This window comes from Polyodon spathula, chromosome 2 (genome assembly GCF_017654505.1).
Source record: "Polyodon spathula isolate WHYD16114869_AA chromosome 2, ASM1765450v1, whole genome shotgun sequence".
Lineage (NCBI taxonomy): Eukaryota > Metazoa > Chordata > Actinopteri > Acipenseriformes > Polyodontidae > Polyodon > Polyodon spathula.
Genome location: NC_054535.1, coordinates 13,786,134 through 13,808,513, shown reverse-complemented (window position 1 = coordinate 13,808,513; position 22,380 = coordinate 13,786,134). Strand labels below are relative to the sequence as shown.

At 35.9% G+C, this 22,380-nt stretch overlaps 1 protein-coding gene across 1 annotated transcript in view; it reads right to left on the bottom strand.

Annotated features, from left to right (window-relative positions):
• Nucleotides 1-22,380, bottom strand: part of LOC121330486 (alpha-1,3-mannosyl-glycoprotein 4-beta-N-acetylglucosaminyltransferase B-like) — a 59,284-nt gene that overhangs the window by 20,509 nt on the left and 16,395 nt on the right. The window contains exons 2-7 of the mRNA XM_041277038.1: nt 20,021-20,191; nt 13,532-13,669; nt 11,426-11,559; nt 9,308-9,354; nt 7,070-7,183; nt 2,541-2,616 (exon numbers count right to left, since the gene is read on the bottom strand). Of these exons, the coding sequence (XP_041132972.1) occupies nt 2,541-2,616; nt 7,070-7,183; nt 9,308-9,354; nt 11,426-11,559; nt 13,532-13,669; nt 20,021-20,191 (680 nt within the window). The remainder of the gene's footprint in view (nt 1-2,540; nt 2,617-7,069; nt 7,184-9,307; nt 9,355-11,425; nt 11,560-13,531; nt 13,670-20,020; nt 20,192-22,380) is intronic.

Here is a 22,380-nt window from a genome sequence, read left to right as displayed (position 1 = left end):
ATTATTCTTAGGCTCAGCCACCGCTACCACCCCTGTGCTGACTCGGGAGGGGCGAAGACGAACATGTGCTGTCCTCCGAAGCATGTGATGTTAGCTGTTCGCTTTTTTCCACACTGCAGACTCACCATTCAGCCACCCAGAGCTACAGCGTCAGAGGACAACTTACAGGCAAAGGAATAGCCTGGACTCGAACCGGCGCCGTCCAGACTACGGGGCGCTTCCTGCACTCTACACAAGTACTTTTACTGGATGCGCCACTCGGGATCCCCCACTTTTTTTTTTGTTTAAATCAAAAATCTGAAGCTTCTGTGTTAAGCTAATCTTTAAACAGACTTGTCATGGTGAACTATTGTCCTCATATTGACCGTGCATCCCATTTAGTTTGGCATTTTTTTTTTCCAATCCCTGTATCTTCACCAACCAACCATAATAGCAGCTGTTATTATGAGGGTAACAGAAACGCCCGTTAGTCTGATTACATACAGTAAATACAGATCATCATAAATACAAACCGCAAATATCACAGCTAATTTGGGGTTATTAAAGAAATCTCACCAGAAACCCTGTTTCATTGTAACCTACAGAAACTAGCCAAAGATTCAGGAGATTAGGGTACTTACTTTGCCTACTGTATTCAGCCACTGGTTTTAAGATAAATGAATTATAGTACTTTCTATTAATCAATAAATTTGCATAGAACCAATGGCATCTGTTTTTGTAATTTATATAAGTTAATATGTTATATTTAGCTGTTCTCTTATTAAATTTTGCAGTTTGAGCATCCTTGCTCTGCAGTACTCTCGCCCAAACTGAATCAGATGACATCTTTTCCACATTAAGATGCCTACACACAAAGTTATTGCTTTATTGCTTAATTTATACATGGAACAATCTAGGTTAATCTAGAACAAATGATATCAAATGGTATGTGCAGCTTCGAAATTGATTAAACAGATCTGTACAGTACAGTATATCGCATAGAAATCTAGATGGTTTTATAACAGAAGAAAATAAGCTTCTGCACCGATAATAATCACATGGGTGTTAAATGATTCCACAATGGGAACAAATTGGTTAGCCAACTGGATTTCAAACGGTTATAATAGAGAGAGAAACCTCTTCTCTGTTCAATTAAGTCTTTGGCATGAATTCTGAATGAGGATGCTAAAAGCTGCTGTCATATGTTGTGTGTCTCTGTCCCGCTCCCCTGTGTTTCCCACAGAAAGCCCTTCCCAGTGGATGTGGTAACCAAGCCTCTCTCTGAGGAGGCTTTCAATCACTTAATTAGCACTGAACTGAAGAGGCTCCGTAATGGACGTGAGCATTAAGCCCCCCTTCCCCTCCCCCCCGTTCTATTGTGGGTGGATTGGATTGCCTTCTTTTTAAAGTTCCATCACAGCCTGCATTATGTCTCCCTCTTGGAAACCTGTTGGAAACCTCTTTTCTGTGTCTCAGTGGACTGCATAGTGTCCATCCACTGACAAGCATACAGTGATCATTGTCCATGGAGCATTTTCAATCTGTAAACTATCTAACAAAGACATTCATGAAAAGAAAACAAAAGAGACTCTGTCTCACATACAGTTAAGAGGAAGGCAACTGAGTGGCAAGGTTACAAAAAAATGTATCCACCAAAAATGTAGATAATCTTTAAAAAGCTAGCATGCCCTAAACTAGTTTTAGCTTTCCAAAAGACAGTTGTTGCAATCGTTTCTCTTTATTTTTTTATTCTTTTTTAATTCAGTCCCCAAATATTTTACCCGTTTTCATAATGCCAACTTATCCTCGCCGCAACTCCCTGCAACAGCTGTTTGAGAACTGAAGTCAGGGGGCACCCTCCAACACCACTACAAAGCTAATAGCCTCTTTACCACCATGAGCTCAAAGGCCAGCCTCAGGTGTCCGCTTGATCTCACTTGGAACATAGCCAGTAGGGACCACTATACAGCAGTGCTTTCTCAGTTCCTGATGGCCATGCTTCCCCATTTGGCTCATCTTTACCAGGTGAGCCTAATGTGGAATCCTGACATGAACACTGAGAAATATACCTTGTCACAAAGCTTTAACGCATGAGTTATGATCTAACAGCTCCGCAAGGTGTTCACATTTCTTGAAGATTCCATCAGGGAAGGTGGGTGTTGTAATGTGAAGCTTCTGTGTTCCAGAATGTTCCATGTTCCTAATTTCTGAGACTGCTCCTTGTGAAATTCTGATGCAGTGAGCCTGTTACCAAAGGTAAGCTACTGTTCTTCTTCTTGTCATCAGTTCACAATTATTAAAAGGTACAAAGGAGAACAAGTCACCACTGTTCATATAGGCAAATGTTTTCAGTGAGAAAGATCCAGTTGAGACTTTTCACCTCCTGGGGAAATATAGGCAAGTCATTTACAGCTAACAGAGCCTGGTTTCACTGTACACGCAAAGAACATGTAGTTGTTAAATTTAGAACTCAATCCTCCTATATATGAATAAAATGAAGAGATCCACCCGAGTGGGAAGTTTACCTCATTCTTTTAACCTGCTCTTGCACACATCCTTACCTGAACATAAAACCTTCCTTTGTCCTGGGAGTACAGCATCAGGAAGCTGTAATCCAAGTTCTGTTTGGTTCTCCACCTAGATGAACACAAAATTGGCTCATTAGATGCACCATAACTTTGTAAACAACTACAAACCATAGCTTGTTAGACAAAACCTGAGCCAAGAGATGCAGATCTTTGTGTCAGCCCATTCAATATGTGAAGCTCAAGTGGCAGTTAAAAACATTACACACGTCTGTCTTGTCTTGTTACCGCTATTTATAACTCCACTTTAAATATACAATTAGCTTTTAACTGTTAAATCTTATTTTAAATCATGTTAGACTGTTCCTCTGTTTTGTAAAATGACTTGCCTCAGGCTTTTTGCGCACCTTCCTGTGTGAGTCAAGTTGTTTTGAATAGCCTGCAAGCACTGGTGGTGCATATAAGAGGCTTGGGGAGACCAAGCCTCCCCAAAATATATTGCCCAAATCCTCACAAGAAATAGTTTTGACCAAACACAAAAATATTTCCCCGCAAGTGCGCAAAGCAGGTCTAACAAACATATTTCTCTTGTTTCTATTGCGCAACCATCAGACCGCTAGGGCAGCTGGGATATCAAAATTAACACTGTAGACTGAGATACAAGATTTATTTGCATTTCAGTGTCATTAGAGGAGACAATGCTTGGCTGGTTTAACGTCAATTCTTCCCACCGATCTCAGCCCCCCATACAGCTGCAGGAGGCAGCCGACGAAAACTCTGACTCCTTTTCTGCTCATGCGCTTGCCTGGAACATTCAATTCACAACTTCAACATTTATTCTAATTGCTGTTATCTATAGAAACAGCTTGATCTGAATCTGATTTTACAGAACTTGTGGCAAAATATTTTCGTAGCATACTGTTTGTTTTAACACACCACTGTTTTATGAGAATTTGTAACTACATGTGACGCTACAATCATTTTCAGAAAGCGGGATCTTTTGAACTTCTGATAAAGTGTCTGCAAGGAAGGCAGAAAACCACAATCCATCTGCTTACATAAAAGGGAGTGGTTGGGAGTGTAGATTGGTGAGTATTTGTAAGAGTGAGTACCTGTGTGAGAGAGAGTGTATTTTGTGTTTATAATTTATTGTTAACAGTGTTTTGTGTTTGTTTTGTTTATTTGGCAATCGTGCCTTTTTGTTTGGTAATTATTATTTAATTAAAAGTATTTTATTTGCTGCACTTTCCGTCTCTGAGTATCCTCACTTTGGCTGTCCTGTCACAAGTGGTGTTAGTAGTGGGATTCACTGGCATTGGCCACACAAAGCACTACAATAATACAAAAATTAATTAAAAAATAAATAAATAAAAAAAAATAGAGCAGTCCCAAGAGCCGGAAGGGGAGAAGCTATAGTCCTGTGAGCTGAAGGGGGAGGAGCAGGAGGCCCAACCCCCAGATTTTTTTTTTTTTTTGCAACAGCAAATAAAATACTTTTAATTAAATAATAACTACCAAACAAAAAGGCATGATGGCCAAATAAACAGAACAAACACAAAGCACTGTAAACAATACAGTCTAAACACAAAATACAATCTCTCTCTCACACAGGTACTCACTCTTACAAACACTCACCAACTAACACTCCCAACCACTCCCTTTTATACAGGTGCTGCAGATAATCGGGCAAGTCGCACCTCATCAGCTGCAGCACCTTTCACACATTCTTCACACAAACTCATTAACTCAGATCCATACAGCAGACTCACATCCACTCTAAACACCACAAAACACAAGGACAGGGTGCACCCTGTCACAGACACACATGAGGAGGTTAAACTGCTAAATGGGACTCTCCATTTCTGAGATGTATTAGTTTATTAGAATAAATAAGCAGGGCCCTTGTTTCATGTAGATTTGACTTATTGTACCTGAATTCTGCCCCACTGCTTATCTATGCACTATCTTGGTATCCTCGTAATTCCATTTTGTGTTAGAATGTACAGCCCCTAATTAGCTTGCTATCATAAGATCAGCTTGCTGCTTCTTCCTAGAATCCTACTGTAAAACAGTGTTGTAATATATACTTACACAATAATCTCGGTTAATCTAGTAATCTCGGTTAACTTAGGCAGGCGCACGACTCGCACGTCTCTGATGTCACCTACCGCTGTTCAAATTATCCATTTAATTTCATAAAGGCACAGTGCTCCATTACATTGAACTTCAATCATACTCAAGGCTAGCAAATGTAAACAAACTAGAATACTAACAAAGAAGGTTTGAATGTTTTAAACACTTTAAAGATATTAACTTTTAGTTTTAAACATTTGGTTACTCTTATAAAGTACTTCAACATGTTGGCCTACACAGAAACATTGTAAAGCCCAAATTTCTGCATGTAAGAACAAGCCCACCATTCCAGTACAAGGAGCACATTGTGACTATACCGTGTCAGCATGCCAAGCGGTCCCCTCGAAACATATAAATCCGTGTAGATAACAAAATTAAGTAATACCTATAAAGGTCATCTCAGAAGCATCAAGATTAAGTTTTTACATTTGCTTTGGGATTTTGATTGAAGTAATAATAATAATAATAATAATAATAATAATAATAATAATAATAATAATAATAATAATAATAATAATAATAATAATAAATACCCAACTCTGCTATCAACTTTTTTTTTTTTCACAACACTGGATAGCATTTCATTAGACTTCTTATTAATATCATATGGGAGATATTGAAATTGGAGAAGGAATCTATGAAAAAGACCTAGGAGTTTTTGTTGACTCAGAAATGTCTTCATCTAGGCAATGTGGGGAAGCTATAAAAAAGGCTAACAAGATACTCGGATACATTGTGAAAAGTGTTGAATTTAAATCAAGGGAAGTAATGTTAAAACTGTACAATGCACTTGTAAGACCTCATCTTGAATATTGTGTGCAGTTCTGGTCACCTCGCTATAAAAAAAATATTGCTGCTCTAGAAAGAGTGCAAAGAAGAGCGACCAGAATTATTCCGGGCTTAAAAGGCATGTCATATGCAGACAGGCTAAAAGAATTGAATCTGTTCAGTCTTGAACAAAGAAGACTACGTGGCGACCTAATTCAAGCATTCAAAATTCTAAAAGGTATTGACAGTGTCGACGCAAGGGACTTTTTCAGCCTGAAAAAAGAAACAAGGACCAGGGGTCACAAATGGAGTTTAGAAAAAAGGGCATTCAGAACAGAAAATAGGAGACACTTTTTTACACAGAGAATTGTGAGGGTCTGGAATCAACTCCCCAGTAATGTTGTTGAAGCTGACACCCTGGGATCCTTCAAGAAGCTGCTTGATGAGATTTTGGGATCAATAAGCTACTAACAACCAAACGAGCAAGATGGGCCGAATGGCCTCCTCTCGTTTGTAAACTTTCTTATGTTCTTATGTTCTTATTGTATAATATGTACTGGTACTGATCCTGGCAACAGTGTTACGTTGTTTTGTTTTGTTTTTTTAAAATCAGCATTTTAATTTTATAATACTTGCACAGAGTTTCTTTGTTAACTGACATTTTTATTTACTTCAAATTTTCGTTATAGCCTACTATACAGCCTTGTGCACAACATTGCTGTGGGCAGCACTGCCAGGGTATGCGGATGCTGGCATTGCATGGTGCTAACACAAGTCAGAGCATGGTACAGACTTTTACAAAAATCATGAAAACAGTGCGGCACGCTTTCACAACAGTTACAGAACAACGCAGCACGATGCTGCAGACGTCGTGAAAACGAGATCATTGTTTTGGTTTCGGGATAAAGAAAATGTGATATGGAAATTATCGATATCGCATAAACTCTTTCGCAAGAGCGACCTGGGTTTGATTTGGTCTGGCCCTAAGCTTGTATGGCTAGATTAAAGAAAAGTAATTTGTGTATTTATTTAATTTAGTTGAAATGTTTTTTGCTTTCTGTTTTAATGCTTTTTTCATCTTTTTAAGACTGTGCTAATCTTTATAAATAATTCACATTATCAAAGTTAAAAGTTTGCAAATGTCATAATTCCATATACTGGGACATTGTTTTTTTATGTCCAAAAGTAATTGGTGTAACAGTTGCAATCATAGTAGATTTAGTATGCTAATTATATAAATACATTTGTTGAGTTCATACCATTTGCTGTTTTGTTTTTGGATTTTGAAAACTTTGTAAGTCTATTTTAAAATCATGTTTCACAGCTGATACTTATTTTTCTCTTTCATTCATCTTTCATCCATAATAATTTAATAACTCGCTAGTCTGTTATAACTCCACGGACACTGGTGATCTTAATCACTATTACTGATGTGGAAGGAGAGTTTTCTCTGTCTGTATTACACTGCTCAGCTACCAGATACTTTGGGACCAAGTTATGGTGAACGATTTCCCAGTGTTATAGTTCTATGGCCAGTCTTCGGGGAGCATTTGTCATGTGACTAGATATGTAAACAGTGATGTTTGGTAACAACATATATATTGAAGAAATAACTTTATACAACAAGCTGTGTAAAAAAAAAAAAATCTGTGGTCAATACTCACTTTACTCTTTCTCGTGTGTCCCCAAATGTCTCCTTCAAGTCTGTGAAATTTGGGTAGAAGCCAGAAGAAGGGGAGACCACCTCCAGGAGACCAGACTCCACCTCACTGGGGAAGCTGTGTGAACAACAATGGTATCCATTACTGGAGTTCCTTTGTAACTGATATAATAAAAAAATAAAACGTTTTTTTATGTATTCCCATTGTGTCACCTTGACCAGATGAATTATTGCTATTGCCAGTGAGTCATTCAGAACAAAACCAATACAGTTTTTTTCAGATGCTATGCAACAAAATAAAACATAAAAACTACATACTGTATGTGTAAAATATGATAATAAATTTACAATGAACTTCACTTGATTTCTTCTTGTGTGTTTTCGCTTTTAATATCTGTGGTTATGAAACAGTATATAGCTTATACATATGATTGTCTTAATAGTGGTAAAGAATGATGCACTTATGTGAACTAATTTCGTTTTTATAGAAATTTAAATTAAATGTATTTAACACATCTTTGGAATGTACGATTCATTCTTTTTCCACATGTTTATGTTCTTCAAATAGTCACAGCTGGTACAGGTTGAAAATGGGTACGTTTCAGTGCAAAAAGAGTCACAATATGGGAATCTGTACCAGAATCTGTACCAGAGTGATTTTGTTATTTTCAAGTGTGTTGGAGTTTTAGGGGTTAATTATTCATACTGGCCAATGAGAAATGTCTCTGTTCCCAGGCATTCTATATACCTGGGAGTGTTCCAATATCATTCAGAGATACTGACATATGAATCAACTCACAAACTAAGTGAGTTATAGCCAAGTGGCATCCAGCCTATTGGGAATTTATTTGCAATTTAAAGCATATTTCAACATGGAAATAAAAACAGAATGCAATATGCCATACAACACATTTGTGTCCTGGGGAAATATTCAGCATAGCCAAGCACTGTACTTATCTTTGAAGAACGTGTTCCTTCTAAAGTAATACTAAAAGATCTGCTCATAGATGGTATGTTCTTTAAGGACTCTGCACATACCAAAACTCTGAATTCACAAAATGTGTGAATTTTAGAAATCCATAAAGCTCTACATTTCCATGGTATTCATATAACCTAGACAGCATAGTTTTCATGAAAATGAAATATGACTATAAAGTGATAGTGTATCTACCCATGTTTTATGATTCAGTCCTATCTAATTTTAATATCATTTACCATTTAATTAAATGAAAATGCCAATGCCAGCATTATCATGCTGTAAGCTGGTAAATTCAGAGTGGTTTTATTTTGTGTAACTCTTCCCTTTACTCTCCAAAGAGGCATTGGCATTTTACAAACATTTAGATTTGAATTAATTTCCTTAATACAGTAGAACCTTTGTTTGACATCAATAACAAAAGCAATAATACCCGATAAAGAGGGAATAATCGTTGGGCCTATTGTACCACAACAATCTGGTTAGTTCAGATGTTCTGTAGGTATACATTACAGCATGTCAATGAAAACCAAATACACTTTTCTCTTTTCTTCTTCTATAACAAAGCACAGCAGGCACTCAGCACACTGGACCTTGACTGTTGAAACTGAGCTAGTATCCAAACTACAGTATAGTAGAATCTATCCTATAAGATACCCTCTATTAACTGATGGGTCGCATGTGTCATTTACACGTGCTGCTAACAACCGAACGGTACAAATGGAAACTGAAGCACATTTTATTCTGGGTCTAAAACAGTAAATTCAGCTCTTAGCAGGACAGAATGGATTCAGTTGCAGATGCAAAAAAAATTAAAATAAAAAGAAAGATTTGGGAATTCAGTTTTAGTTTTTCTATGCTGTCACTTCACGTAAATCAAGCTGCCCAATTTAACCACGTTCAATAAAAGATCAAAAAAACAAAGCAGGGGATTGATACAATTACTGTATCGTTAAAAAATCGAAAGATCTTTTTTACTGACCTCCAAAGCAAATTTGTGTTTGTGAGCACTTGTTGCATCCTATTTCATATTATATTTTAATATTATTATTTGCACTTACTGTAAACTACTGTATTTATATATTTATTTCGCACTGTAACCCTGTACTGCCCTGTAACACCTGTAGGTCGTCTTGGACAAAGGTATCTGCCAAATAAATAAATAATAATATTGTCAAAGAAAAAGGCCACAATGAAAGCGCTCTCCACAGTATACAGACCATATATAAACACGGTAGCACTTTAGAATCAGAAAACATTACGTACCCCTTTTTCAGATCGTCTGCTAAGCTATTAACATACTGCATATCTGTCTGTAAGAAGAAAAAATATGGTTAAGACTAAACTGTATATAACTGATGCATTCAAAAGATGAGCTCCCAAATCAATCATATTTTAATACATGACTGTTTGTCTTGTTTAAATAATCATATACTGTAGCATCTAATGTGATATATGAAATCATAATAATTTCAACACTTATTGTTCTATTGAATTTTCTATAGTAAGAATAATGAATAAATAAGGAATATATATATATATATAGACACACACACACACTGTTCAGGAACAAAGGAATTTCATACATCAGGTATTAGGTGGAAAGATAATGTAAGCAAATGGAATATTAAAACAAAAATTACTTTGCATAATATTTTCCACAAAGTAATCCATTTGGTTTTCAGAGGTAATAGACTGGATAGGCCAGTGACACCTTGAATAGTCAACCGCATACAGTTTAAAAGGCACAGGTAATGTTGCAACTTTTATTTTTTTACATTTTGACCACTTTTTTAAAACTTTTAAGTTGCATTCCCAGCATCAATATGGTTTCACATGTACTGCAAGGACCTCTCAGAACTACATTTCCCATCATCCTCCTGCTCCTTGGTAAATCAATCACAGTTATATATGTGAGCAGGAGGATGATGGGAAATATAGTTCTGAGAGGTCTAGGTCCATCCATGTTGTTGAATGATTGAAATTTTGAAAGTCATTGACAGAAACGTCTTTAATTTCCCGTTCCTCTCCAGGTTCTCTGAGATACGAATGTACCAGCTTTATCTTTTTTTTTTTTTTTTTTTTTTAATTTGTTAACATATTCTTGATCATTAATGAACATTTCTCTACTGTGGGTGTTTTGGGTGTTTTGTGTTTGAATTGAAAGAAATGGTCAAGGAGTCGAATGGGTCCAAATTCAAGTATATTTTCCTCTAGAGGATTTATGACATTTTGATGTCACTACTGTGCTACTATGCCTTTTTTCGAATGGCTCAGGATGCAAATATAGCCTTCATACATGTATTCCATGTTATATATCTATATATATCTATATATATATATAATATATATATATATATATATATATATATATATATATATATATATATATATATATATATATCGATATATATTATATATAATATAGATACCAATAAGTTTAGTGTGACTGAACACCCCTTTCCCATTTAAAAAAAAAAAAAATCTACTACAAAAAAACCAAAAAAAAACTACCTTTCCCAGTGCAGCAATCTATCATTAATTTGTTCTGAATACTGTATGTGTAAAAAAAATGTAAAATGTAAAAAAATGGCTAGACACACAAAAACCCTAGAAGAATGTGCCTGTGACCAGAAGAATTTCATTGAGGAAGACAGCAAAGGAAAGAGTTACTATATATGTTGTGACAGAAAAAAAGAATGCCCAATAATTTGGAAAGTAACCAAAAAAAATAATTTCACACAGTATATAAAAAGCGAAAGCCCCAAATAAAAAAAAAAAAAAAAAAAAAAATTACATAAAATTCAAAAATAGCTAAAAAATAAGCACAGACAAATTAAATAAACGAAAAACAGATCCCCTAATTATATACCATGATCTAAGCTTTTTTTAATCCTTTATTTTTCTAGTGTTTTTGATTTTATAAAATTGTGTAGCTAACATTAAGTGAATTAAACATGTATTGACCCAAGTAAAAGTTAAAGAAATTGATAAACAGGCAGTATTGATACAATAGTGTTTAGATGCTGGTACTAACACTGCTTAAGGGCTGACACCTTTTTAATTCCTAGCTACCAGCACTACACTGATAAATAAAAAATCACCCTATTGAATGCCCTTGCTCAGGGTCTGGTTATTCAGCAATTAAACAAGATCCATTAAGTGTCTGCTTTAGTGACCCTTCCCTGGCAGTTCTCTATCAACCTATTCCTGAGGCTTTCAGACGTTAATAGGTATCTGATGTGACTTCTTTCCCACCATACAAGGCGATCTGTTCAAAGCCCTGTCTCCCTGGCCTCCTCATAACTGATCAAGATATTACTGTGTGCAGAGCTTTCCATTGTCCAGGGCCATCTGCAGAGTAGCGTTTCAGTGGTAACTGACCTCGGCAATGAAGACAATGATTATACAATCCCTCCTCTCCTCCTGGGACAGCTCGTACAAAAGAGAGTTCAAGGTGTCCATCAGGTAGTTCTGCTTCTCCCTCTTCACAGTGGGGATACCCAGCACCAGGGAGACTGCAAAAACAAACTCCATCAACAACTAATGCCATACTTGATACATGCATGTTTTCATAGTTTACATCTTGACACCATGCGGGTAAGTGTTCACAACTGCAGGGGTTTAGTTGCTCTTATTCACTGTATTAATAATCACAAAGGTGGAACCCAAAGTCTATTTTGGTCTATTAAAGTAATTGTAGTGAACAAAATATTTTTCCACACGTTCTACACCTTGCACGTCCATTTGTTATATAGGTCTTTTAAAAGAAACACAAGTTTTAACAAGCATATATTTTCATTTTAAAACACGATCTCTGATACTACTCTATGGAAATTAAATGTATCTTCTTTTAGACTCTTGTACTTATCCAAAGTGGTTTACAGAAAATTAAACAAAATATAAAAGTATATAAATTACAGGCAATAAAAATGCAAAACAAACATCTATACAATATATACAAAATAATTATAAATTAAGAAAATACAAAGAGATACAAGTAGGAATTTACAAATAAAGGTTGATTAAGTGGCTTTTGAGAAGACGATGGAAAGCACTAAAAGACTGAGACATGTTTTTTATATTTTTTGTCCCGAGGATAATCCCTCAAAGCTGGTTCCACCACAGGGAGACGAGGGAAGAGAAGGATCAAGCACAAGAGGAAGAAGTGTGAAGATAAGGCATAACAAGTCAGCCAGTAGAGGATGAGCAGAGAGGGGGAGAGGGAATACAAGGACACATAGGGATTGGAGATAGGAAGGGGCAGTATGGTGAATAGAACGATAGGCAAGACCAAGGCAATGTTCTTCAATTGGAAGTGAAGCAGAATGGCAGCGTGACAGTAGCGGGTTTGGGAGAATAACAGACGAGCAGCAGAATTTTGAATAAGTTGAAGAGGGTGAATAGCCGAAGCAGGGAGACCAGTGAGGAGTTACAATAATCCAATAATACAAGATCTTGGACCAGGAGTTGAGTGGAATACGTAGGTAGAAAGGGGTGGGTTCTATAGGATGTTGCTAAGTAAAAACCATGAAGACATGTGTTGAGAATAGGAGATGGAAGGGTACGGAATAACATCTAGGTTTCTTGCAGAAGGAGAAGGATTGATAGCATCAAGGGAGACTGAAATAGAGAGGTCAGAGGTGAGAAGAGAAATCGAAGGAAAGTGTTGTGAAGTAAAGGTCGGATTTAGAAAGGCTGAGTTTGGGTCATTTCACGTGGAGCATTCACTGACATGCTTTCAGCCAGTAACATGCTTTTACCCAGAAATGAACAAGGAGTAAAGCAGTAGCTGACTTCCTGGAAGGAAAGGCAAGCATACGGAAGGTTTTAACCTAGTGTAGTACCAGATGTATTTTTCAAATTGAAAACATACTTTGCTGTAACATATACGTCTTTCTTTCAGAACTGCACATTTGACACCTACTGTACGTAGCTAACGTAAGTGCGAAATGGAATGGAATTCATGGAATTATTTTGTTTGCTACAATTACTTGAAATAAATAGCTTGTGCGACGTAGCAACAGTATCTAGGGGGTGAAAAGTGGACGGGGCTAAAGTCGGATTTGCAATCTGTGAATTGCCATCAGACCAGTTTGAATTGTCTGTGCAGTGAATGATGAAAGACTTACAGTAAACACTGAATTGTCACATGATACTTATTTTTTGAGTTACCCACAACCATTGTGTTTTTTGGTTATCCTGCATGAGAATAACCACTTAAAAATCAAGATAAATAGAATTAAGTTGTTTAGTTTTGTTTAACAAATTAAACATTACCGCTGCTGTGTGGAGCTCTGAATTCAATGCTTTGCAAAGCTGCTACAAACTGGTCATTGAAATATAAAAATGATATATATGCTTGGGAAGACCTGCATAAGTAGTAAAAGATAAAAAAGGCAGTATCCAGTACATAGAATAATTTCATGTAATGTTCATTGCACACCTCATGAAATGCGACATGAGGCGTCATCATTTCTTTTCTCTTACCATTAGTTCTCCCTTGTCCAATGGCCACATTTGGACGCAAGCTGTCCTCACTTTGAGTCAGGTGAGGCAGGTAGTAGTAGACATTCGATACATGATATTTATGGTTTTCAGTGACGTTGACCTCTCTATTGGTCTCTTCTGTAACAAAGAAACAAAATAAGCGCCACATGCATTTTTAATAAACCAAACAACTGCACAGACCGTGTTTTATATTCCTAACTGCAACCTCTGGCTTAGAATCAAGTCAAAGGAACTTAAAAGGTGTTACAGTTTGTTACGCAAGTCAGAATGCAGCCCATTACTTTTTGTAAAGGGTTACCACCTCAGAAAACAGTTCTGTAAATACTGTTCATTTATTATATTTTTTAATTCAGATTTATATTTGGCATTAATGCAAAGGGAAATGCCACTGTTAAAGTTACACCACAACTAATAACAAATATAAATATACATATCACGCTGTTACTGTAACTCTTCACGTTACAAAACATTGGAAAGATGGTATACACAATCTGTGCTGTATTTAATCGACTCATTACACACAATAACTTTTGAGATTTATGTCATTTTATGTATTTATTTTTTTACCAAAGCTGTAACAGACTCATGCTAGTTGTTACACTGGTTTGAGTATTACCAATCCTGAAAGCATTGCATTGATGCCAATGGTACCGTAGACTGCTTTTTTACTTTCTTTCATGTGCAGTACCATAATAAAACACACAATTCAATGCCAACAGCTTTACAAACCATGATCCATCTCACAACACTCCTACAATACAACAGTTTTAGGAACTCATTACCAGTGCTGGATTTACTTAACAGTACATAATTACATTTAAAAAGCTTAATCTGTTTCTCTTTAATAACTGGAGAGATCAACACTAAAACTAAAAGCTAAAACTCATGGAGAGTTACTGTAGTTACTCGTGCCAAGTGAGAACGGGCAGTCAAAAAAGAAGTTCCTTCAAATCCCATTGCTTCTGACATTTAACATAACCTAGAAACTTCTAAATCTATGCCCAAAACTTTGTTATATTCTCACTACCACTCACCACTATAGCAAAATCCTTTACTTAGATAAAATACTGCCTTAACACATACACGTGCATACACAAACTGTCTTGCACAACATATACACTAGCTTACCCATTCAGGGCATTTTATAAAAAGATTTGCAGGAACTTCAAATTTGAATATACCATTCGACCCCTTACTCACCTGCTTGAACATAAAATATCCTCCTTATGTCAGAAAAAAAGGCATTATCTCAATATTACATCTCATGTTTTGTCAACCAATCCAGTCAATTTACACTTAGTGAAAACATATAAATTAGGAGTTTTAATCAATTAATTATGAATAGATTAATCACACTTATGGGCTTTGACTGATTACAAAATAATAAATCGATTAATATTGTGCGGTATCAAAGAATCTTGCGTGAAAAACAAATCTTGAAAAATATTGGAGGGCTTATAAAGACCTTGGCATAAGGACAACTGGAAGGTATACCCAACATTTCACAATATCTCAGAATGAAGAAAAAATTACTGCAACTTGCAACATTTGCTTATTGGTGCTTTCCTTTCACGGCAGTAATACAAGTCTATCACATCATTTTCGTTACAGGTATGCTGATTTTTCTTTTTTTTCTGGATTTCTTTGAAACAGTATCAGGAAATGCACAGCTATATCGCACTTCTTCATCAGCTAACTAGAACAAAACAGCACTACATAAACCCAAAAATAAACTGCATTTCTCTTCAGCGAACCTAAATAAAACAGCACTCAGTAAGTTTCTTAGTCTGAAACTTGAAAGCTTACTATACTAAAAATGGATCTTTTAAACAGTATTCTCGGTTGTGGTGCAGCTGGTAATTTACAGGAATATATACGCTCCTAATGTATTTTTAATCGTTTTCGTTTAGACATGGCATTTGGCTAAAGGAAATGCAAAAACACAGTACAGCTTGAAAGAAAGTCAGATTGTGTCACTAAAAGTTGTAATTGTCTTTCAATATAATTTCATATCACTAGCAAACAGATGCGGTTAATTGATCATAGATTGAATAATTCATGGATCAATAGAAAATGTAAAGATTAAAACCACCAAAATAAATATAGAATGTTCAAGGATCTTCATGAAACTCTGCTTTCTTGTAGAGAGGAATTTGTTAATAAACTAGGAATTAGTTAGAACTCTGTACCACTAATTTTTTTATGATCTAAAACCCTGTGACTAGGAATTAGTGACAGTATTATCTGCTTAGAAAACAGAATCAATTTATAAAGGGGTCTAATTAATAAAAATATAAAAAATGGTGTGAATTTATACATTTTTATATGGCTGGTCCGTACTCGGTTTAGTTTGCAATTAAAAAATAAATCCACAAATATAAGTCTACAGTTGTTAAATATGAGTAAAGAGATCATCTGAATCAGGATTATTTAAATACATTTCTAAATCGATAATCAAATCAAGTTTAAAAAGTGATCATTTGCTCAACGATAAGTCCCTAATTAGCCCCACTAATAAAATTAAATAATTTCTGTACAACACATTTAAATTTTTTTGATAAATTTACTTCAAATATATCAGGTGTTTTTAAAGATATAACATATATAATACATGGATTACAACTATAATCTTTTTGCTGATTGACCTCCCTCGTTCCTCTCCCATCCCACCCCCACCTATAACACAATGCAATAATAACATAACATTAATAATACATATAAAAAAAGTTAAATAAATAAATACATACATACCTAAATAAATAAATACAATTATCTAGCCGATATCAAGTGTTTTGAACCAGGTAAGGCTCCCATTCAGGCATGTAGAGTTCCTGATAGTTACCCTGACAGGCCCTGGCAGTAACCGAGATTAAGAAACAGGATATTTAATGCTGAAGTGTATACAAGCCTGGGAGAAGACCAGATACAGCTAATGGGACTGAAACCTGACAAAGGTTGGTTTAGGACATTCCTACTCTTAATGCTCTTAACCTACAAAGCAAACAATGGTTTACTCTGCTATTCAATTTCTGCAAACTTGCTGTCATGGGCCAGTTGGCCACATGGGAAGGCAATGCTGATGTGCTTTCCTAGAGCTTTGCATGGTCTCACATTTCCAAATGAGCTTGGAGATCATTTTAAACGGCTCACAGTGGTGCTGAGACAATGCAGTGCTCAATACGATCCCTTTTGAAACACTCAAACATACACTGCCTGGCCAGTTAATTAGGACCTGTCTACATGCCTGGATTTGGCATCACCCTGGTGTGTGAGCCTGCCATGGTAATCCCTTCATTTTTCTGGTAGGGCAATTAAATGCTGTTGGTTACATAAACATTGCTTTCGGAGCATGACGACCAAACAATGCTGCACTTGTATCCTGACAAAATGATAATACACCCACTGTGCCAGAATTTGATCTCAAAAAGCTTAAATCCAAGCTGATCACTAGAAGAACATAAGGAACTGCAATAATACACTAGTATCATAAATCATGGTAGATAAAGTAACAAAGGAGGTACATCAAAAATAACAGAAAATTCAAATTAAAAAGTCAACCCAGTTACCTATATATCTAGCATGTCTGACTGGACAGTAACAGACACTCCTAGACACTCTTATGACTTGCTTATGATAACACACCAGCTTTGTAGGTAGCATCTGCTTAATGAGACTACAGCTGTGTTTCAGTTTACAATCTACCAATATTATACCACTCTCTGTCCTAACTCTCTTTTCAACACCAGCACAATACCGATACTGCTGCGATATACCTGTCCACATTTGAGCTGGTTTATACCGATACACTTACATGAAAGATATTCTATTACACCAAAATACTGATTCTCTATGGGGACCTCCGTCATGCTACACACAAAGGGTTGTGGGACAAAGGGAGCTCGGGAGGTTTTCTATTGAGATGCAATGGAGCAGTGTCGGACTGACCTGCTTTGAGGTGATTTCGATGTTTAAAAATATAAAAAAACATGTCATGTTTTACTCTTGTGCAGTGTCTTGATGACATACCATAATTGACACCAAAAGAGCAGTTTTCTGAACGTAGTACAAGAGACGGTGCGTGCAAAGAAAACAGAGATAAGCGCTTCACACAGTACAGAGTAGACAGGTGCGATTATAAAATTGCATTTATTGGTTTCAGACATTAGTTTTCTTATGTTTTTTAGTTTTTTTTTACCATTTAATTGAATTTCACTTCGATCATTTAATCATGTAACTTCTGTGTAAATATAAAAAAAAAAAAAACAATAAATTAATTAAACAAACACCCGTATTAACTGATTACCGTTTTGCAATATTTATTTAACTATTGGAGAAGATTTTAGTTTAATATAATTAAATCGGAGAATTGTACATTCCGGAATCAATTACGCTAATTATTTAAGGTATTTCACATAATATTTTATTACAATAATAGCACTAGTGTACATTTGCATTTGTACAGCAAAATATAATGCTTACTATCATACTACTACTGTAAATGTATTTTGCTACACGTCATACATGGACATAGTGTGCGCATGCCTCAGACTCCATTAATCTGTCACACCACCTGTCGACTCTTGATCTGTTCCAAGTCACATCACAGCTGTGCCACTACGAAACTTGCTCTTGACTGGGTTTCGTATTGGTACAGTTATACCTGTACCACATCGATAACAATTCCAGTGTTAACAGATGTTGCAATACTGTTCTGCATTATAATACCAGTATAAAAATACAAGTGTGAACGGGACCAAATATCATAACCAAATACAACAAAGTTCCTAATAATAATGTACCACAAACTAGCAGTAACATTATACAAGCCTGGAGCACTGCAGCCAAATTTTGTTTTTTTCTTAAAAAAAAAAAACAGGATTTAACTAGGTGACTGCAGTAAGAAACACTCGGAATGACTGAAAACAGAATTAAAAAGGTAAAGGCGTAATAGACAGCATTCCAGCACACTTACTAGGTATTGGTGCTTTGATTGTCACATCACGAAACAATATGTATGTTTTAACAGTCTCAGCTCTCCAAACAGTGGCTACAGTATTAATTTTTTTTTTGTCTGATCGTGTTACCCGATTCATTGTCTCGTATGCTATGGTGCAATGAAGTCACTACCTCCTTCTAAACAATCAAAAACAGACAACTGGGGAAAACTGTATTTTTTCGACTGAACTCTATCCTCATTCCCTACAGCTAAGGCTGTACTCTAACACTCAAGTTCTACAAAGTTAACACAGATAATAAAATAAAAAAAAAGAAGAAGTGAGGTTTGAGTGGGTAAAAGGCAACTATTTGTTAAGGGAAAAAAATACATAATTATGACCTGTAACAAGATGGCAAGTACAGTAAGTACAGGTACCATTTCGTCAGGCACCAGGTTCTAGCTGATAAACTGCGGGCAAGTGTTTCAATCTTACAGGGTGAGCTTAAGCTAATATTTAAGTCTTCAGTCCCTTTGTTTTAAACTACCTCTGAACACACAGAACTTCTTGCCTTTCAGGTCTCGTCTGGTGAGGAATGATCTGGGGAACCCGTGGCTCCAGGTGTATTGGACTCTTTTACAGCGCTTCTGTGCAGAATCTAGTCAATCTTTCCTTAGGATGCTCCGGGAATATTTTCCCTTTAAGTAAAACACTTACCGTAAAACAAATGTACATAGAGTACTGCTCCTGGTACACCTTGTATGTATTTCCTAAACCTAACCTAATCCTGTGCATTGTTAATATACATCTGATAATCCTTACACTGAAATTGTTACTGAGCACACAAATACAATAAATAATGTCTAAATAAATAATTTCAACTTCAGTTTGTAGGCATTTGCAAATTGTTTCCTTTGTGGGTGTTTGTGTGAACTGATGCAGAAAGACTGGTCGAGTTTACATAGGCCTTTCTTTCAAACACATGACACTATCTTTCAGCCATTGCTTGTTCCCAAAACCCAGACCCTAGGCTAACTTTTGTAATTTCTATACTGTGAATAAAGTTTGTTGAACTTTACAGTTCAGACATGGCTCCGGAACAAAAAGGGCAGTGAAAAACGTTTCGCTCAAATAAACTTTATTCACAGTACAGAAATCACGCAAGTCTAGTGAAGATTGTAGCAGCTCCAGACAGGAATGAAAAGGTTGGTATGTTTTTCTGAGGTTTTCTTTAAGGAAGTTCAACTTTGGGTAAATGTTTCTGTACAATACTAGACAGTGTCATTGATTAAATCGTTGACGGAAACACACTTGTAAGAAGTAACATCTCTAACAAAGAGTAGTTTAGTTTTTAAAATGTAAGAAAAATCCCAGGTTTGGCAACTGTTACATTAATTGAATAGATCCCTGGTATAATGTCTCAGTAAAATGAAACAACATGCCCTCAACTGAACACACGGCAGGCTACTTTCCTCCTGGGACTGCGACTCAGCAGGCCCTTTCCTGTTAAAACAATAAAGTGAAAGGAGTTTACTGCTATGGTTGCGGGTGGCGTTCCTCTTCTCAGCAACGATGTGTTTGATGCTTTCAAGAATACTGGTAAGCTCTTGCGACACTCTCTGATTCACTGCCTCTGCTGTCTGAAGCCTCTTCCTCAGATCGAGAAATTGAGACTGCACCTCCTCCTCCTCCTCCTCCCCAGTATCTGAAAAACACACACACACACACACACATACTTTAAATTAGGTCTGTCATTTCCAGTTACCGATTTAATACTGAAGTCTCACGTTTTAATAATTAAATGCTGAGGACGGCCATTGTTTGGTCGAAACATGTTCGTTTTTTGTGTTTTTAACCTTGAAAATAAAATGATAATGAACTATTAATTATTTGAACGTGCTTCTTTGATAAGTGTGGACATCCGATGTGAGGGAGATACAGTTTATTGTTGTGAAGTCAACGCACCGGCTTTTGGATTTTATGAAGAAGCTTACTGTGAATTGAGCGCACGTGGTAAAGAACAAACATTCTAACTGAAAATACAAAAAGGAACAAATCAGTAGTCCTAATTAGATAAGCTTCACAACAAAGACGTTTCTCTGCCATTATCTACATGCCAGTATTTTATTATTATTTATTTGTATTTATTTTTTTAAAATGTAGGCTGCAATTTACTCATATTTTCTTGTATGCTTAACCAGCCCTAACATTTACACAACTGAAAAAGTTAATTTGCGTTTCCCTGAACAGTACTAACTGGACTTCACAGTGGACTTTTTATGGGAATAATCTTACTGAACTGACTCAAGAAGACTCATTCTTCCGCGTAACCTGCATTTGTCCTTTTCTCAAATCAGTACAGCCATGCATTAAAGCCATACAAAGGCATATAGTTTTCATATCAGTGAAACTAATCACTTGTTTCATCATCAGTTTATCACTTTATATCGACTTAGCATCTTACTAATCAGAAAGATTATTTCATTCTGTGACAACTATATATATAGACACTATGATGATATATATAATATATATATATATATATATATATATATATATACTGATGATAATACAACACATTTTCAAAAGGGGTTTGTGTTCAAAACTTCAAAACTAAAACCAGAAAAGCATCAAGAAGTAATATCATACTATAATATAATACTATATGTAGTAAGATCTCTTTTAAAAAAGATGTGTTAAAATATTTTTGTAAACTTCCTTTCCTTTTTATTTACATTGAAAATGTGAATTTGCTTTTGACATTTATGGTTAAATTACAAAACAGGGTGGCACAGTAAAGATCATTTGTCGTTTTAGTTAATTGGAAGACATAGAGCACTGACAAAATGGCACACCCTGCAGTAGGAATGGGTTACCATGACGATAATAAAGAAGTTACATGGTATATTGTAGGCATCAGCAGAATGGGATTGGACAGAAGATGGAACACAACTTTAATAAAACAGCTTACATATTTATTTCCTTTTGCATTTCCATCAAAATGCTGCTTTTTTTTAAGCCATCAGCTTTAACAAATGACCTGCCAACAAACTGGCAGCTCTAAAGTGTGTCTTACATAATAGCCTTTTTGCCTCCATCCCTGGTGATTAGAGACTGTACATCCCCACGGACTGATTCTATCATTTTTATCACAATTCTCAGCTGGTACGATTTGATTACATTTTCTGCTGCATTAACTTGTCTGTGTGTCTGTCTCTCTCTGATAATCATAGTTACTACAAAGCTAATTCTTTTTCTTCTGTTGTGTTTTGGTTTTTTATCACTTATGCAGTTGAGACCGACCCAGTGTGTGGGGGGGGGGACAAAACAAAGCAAAAAAAAAAAAACTCATGGACCCAGTGTTTTTCGACTGGAGGATCCGCCATAATCTTAGTCATTATTTGTGTAATAATATTCTTGCAGTCCAAATTTTGTCTTGCCATGACACAGACATTATTATAACTATTATCAGTAACAAAAATTATATTATATTGGATGTCACAGAATTTTATAATGTTGAATTCAGATAAAACAGAGGTTATCCTAGTGGGATCACAGAACCAACGTAAAGGAAATGTGGGATGACATGATCTTGACCTTTGCAGTCTCTCATCAAAACTTAAACTAGAAATTAAGAGTTTGGGGGTTATATTTGACCCTGATCTATCATTTCAGACTGGTATGGGAAGTTACTAAAGTATCTTTTTATCATTTGAGAAATATAGCCAAACTTAATTTCCGTATCTGACGTGGAGAGACTAATGCATGACTTTGTTTCATCTAGAGTTGATTATTGTAATGTAACGGACTCTGTATCTTCCAAACCACACTCTGAGGTCACAGGATGCAGGGCAGCTGGTTATTCGAAGGGTCAACAAAAGCAACACAGGAGGA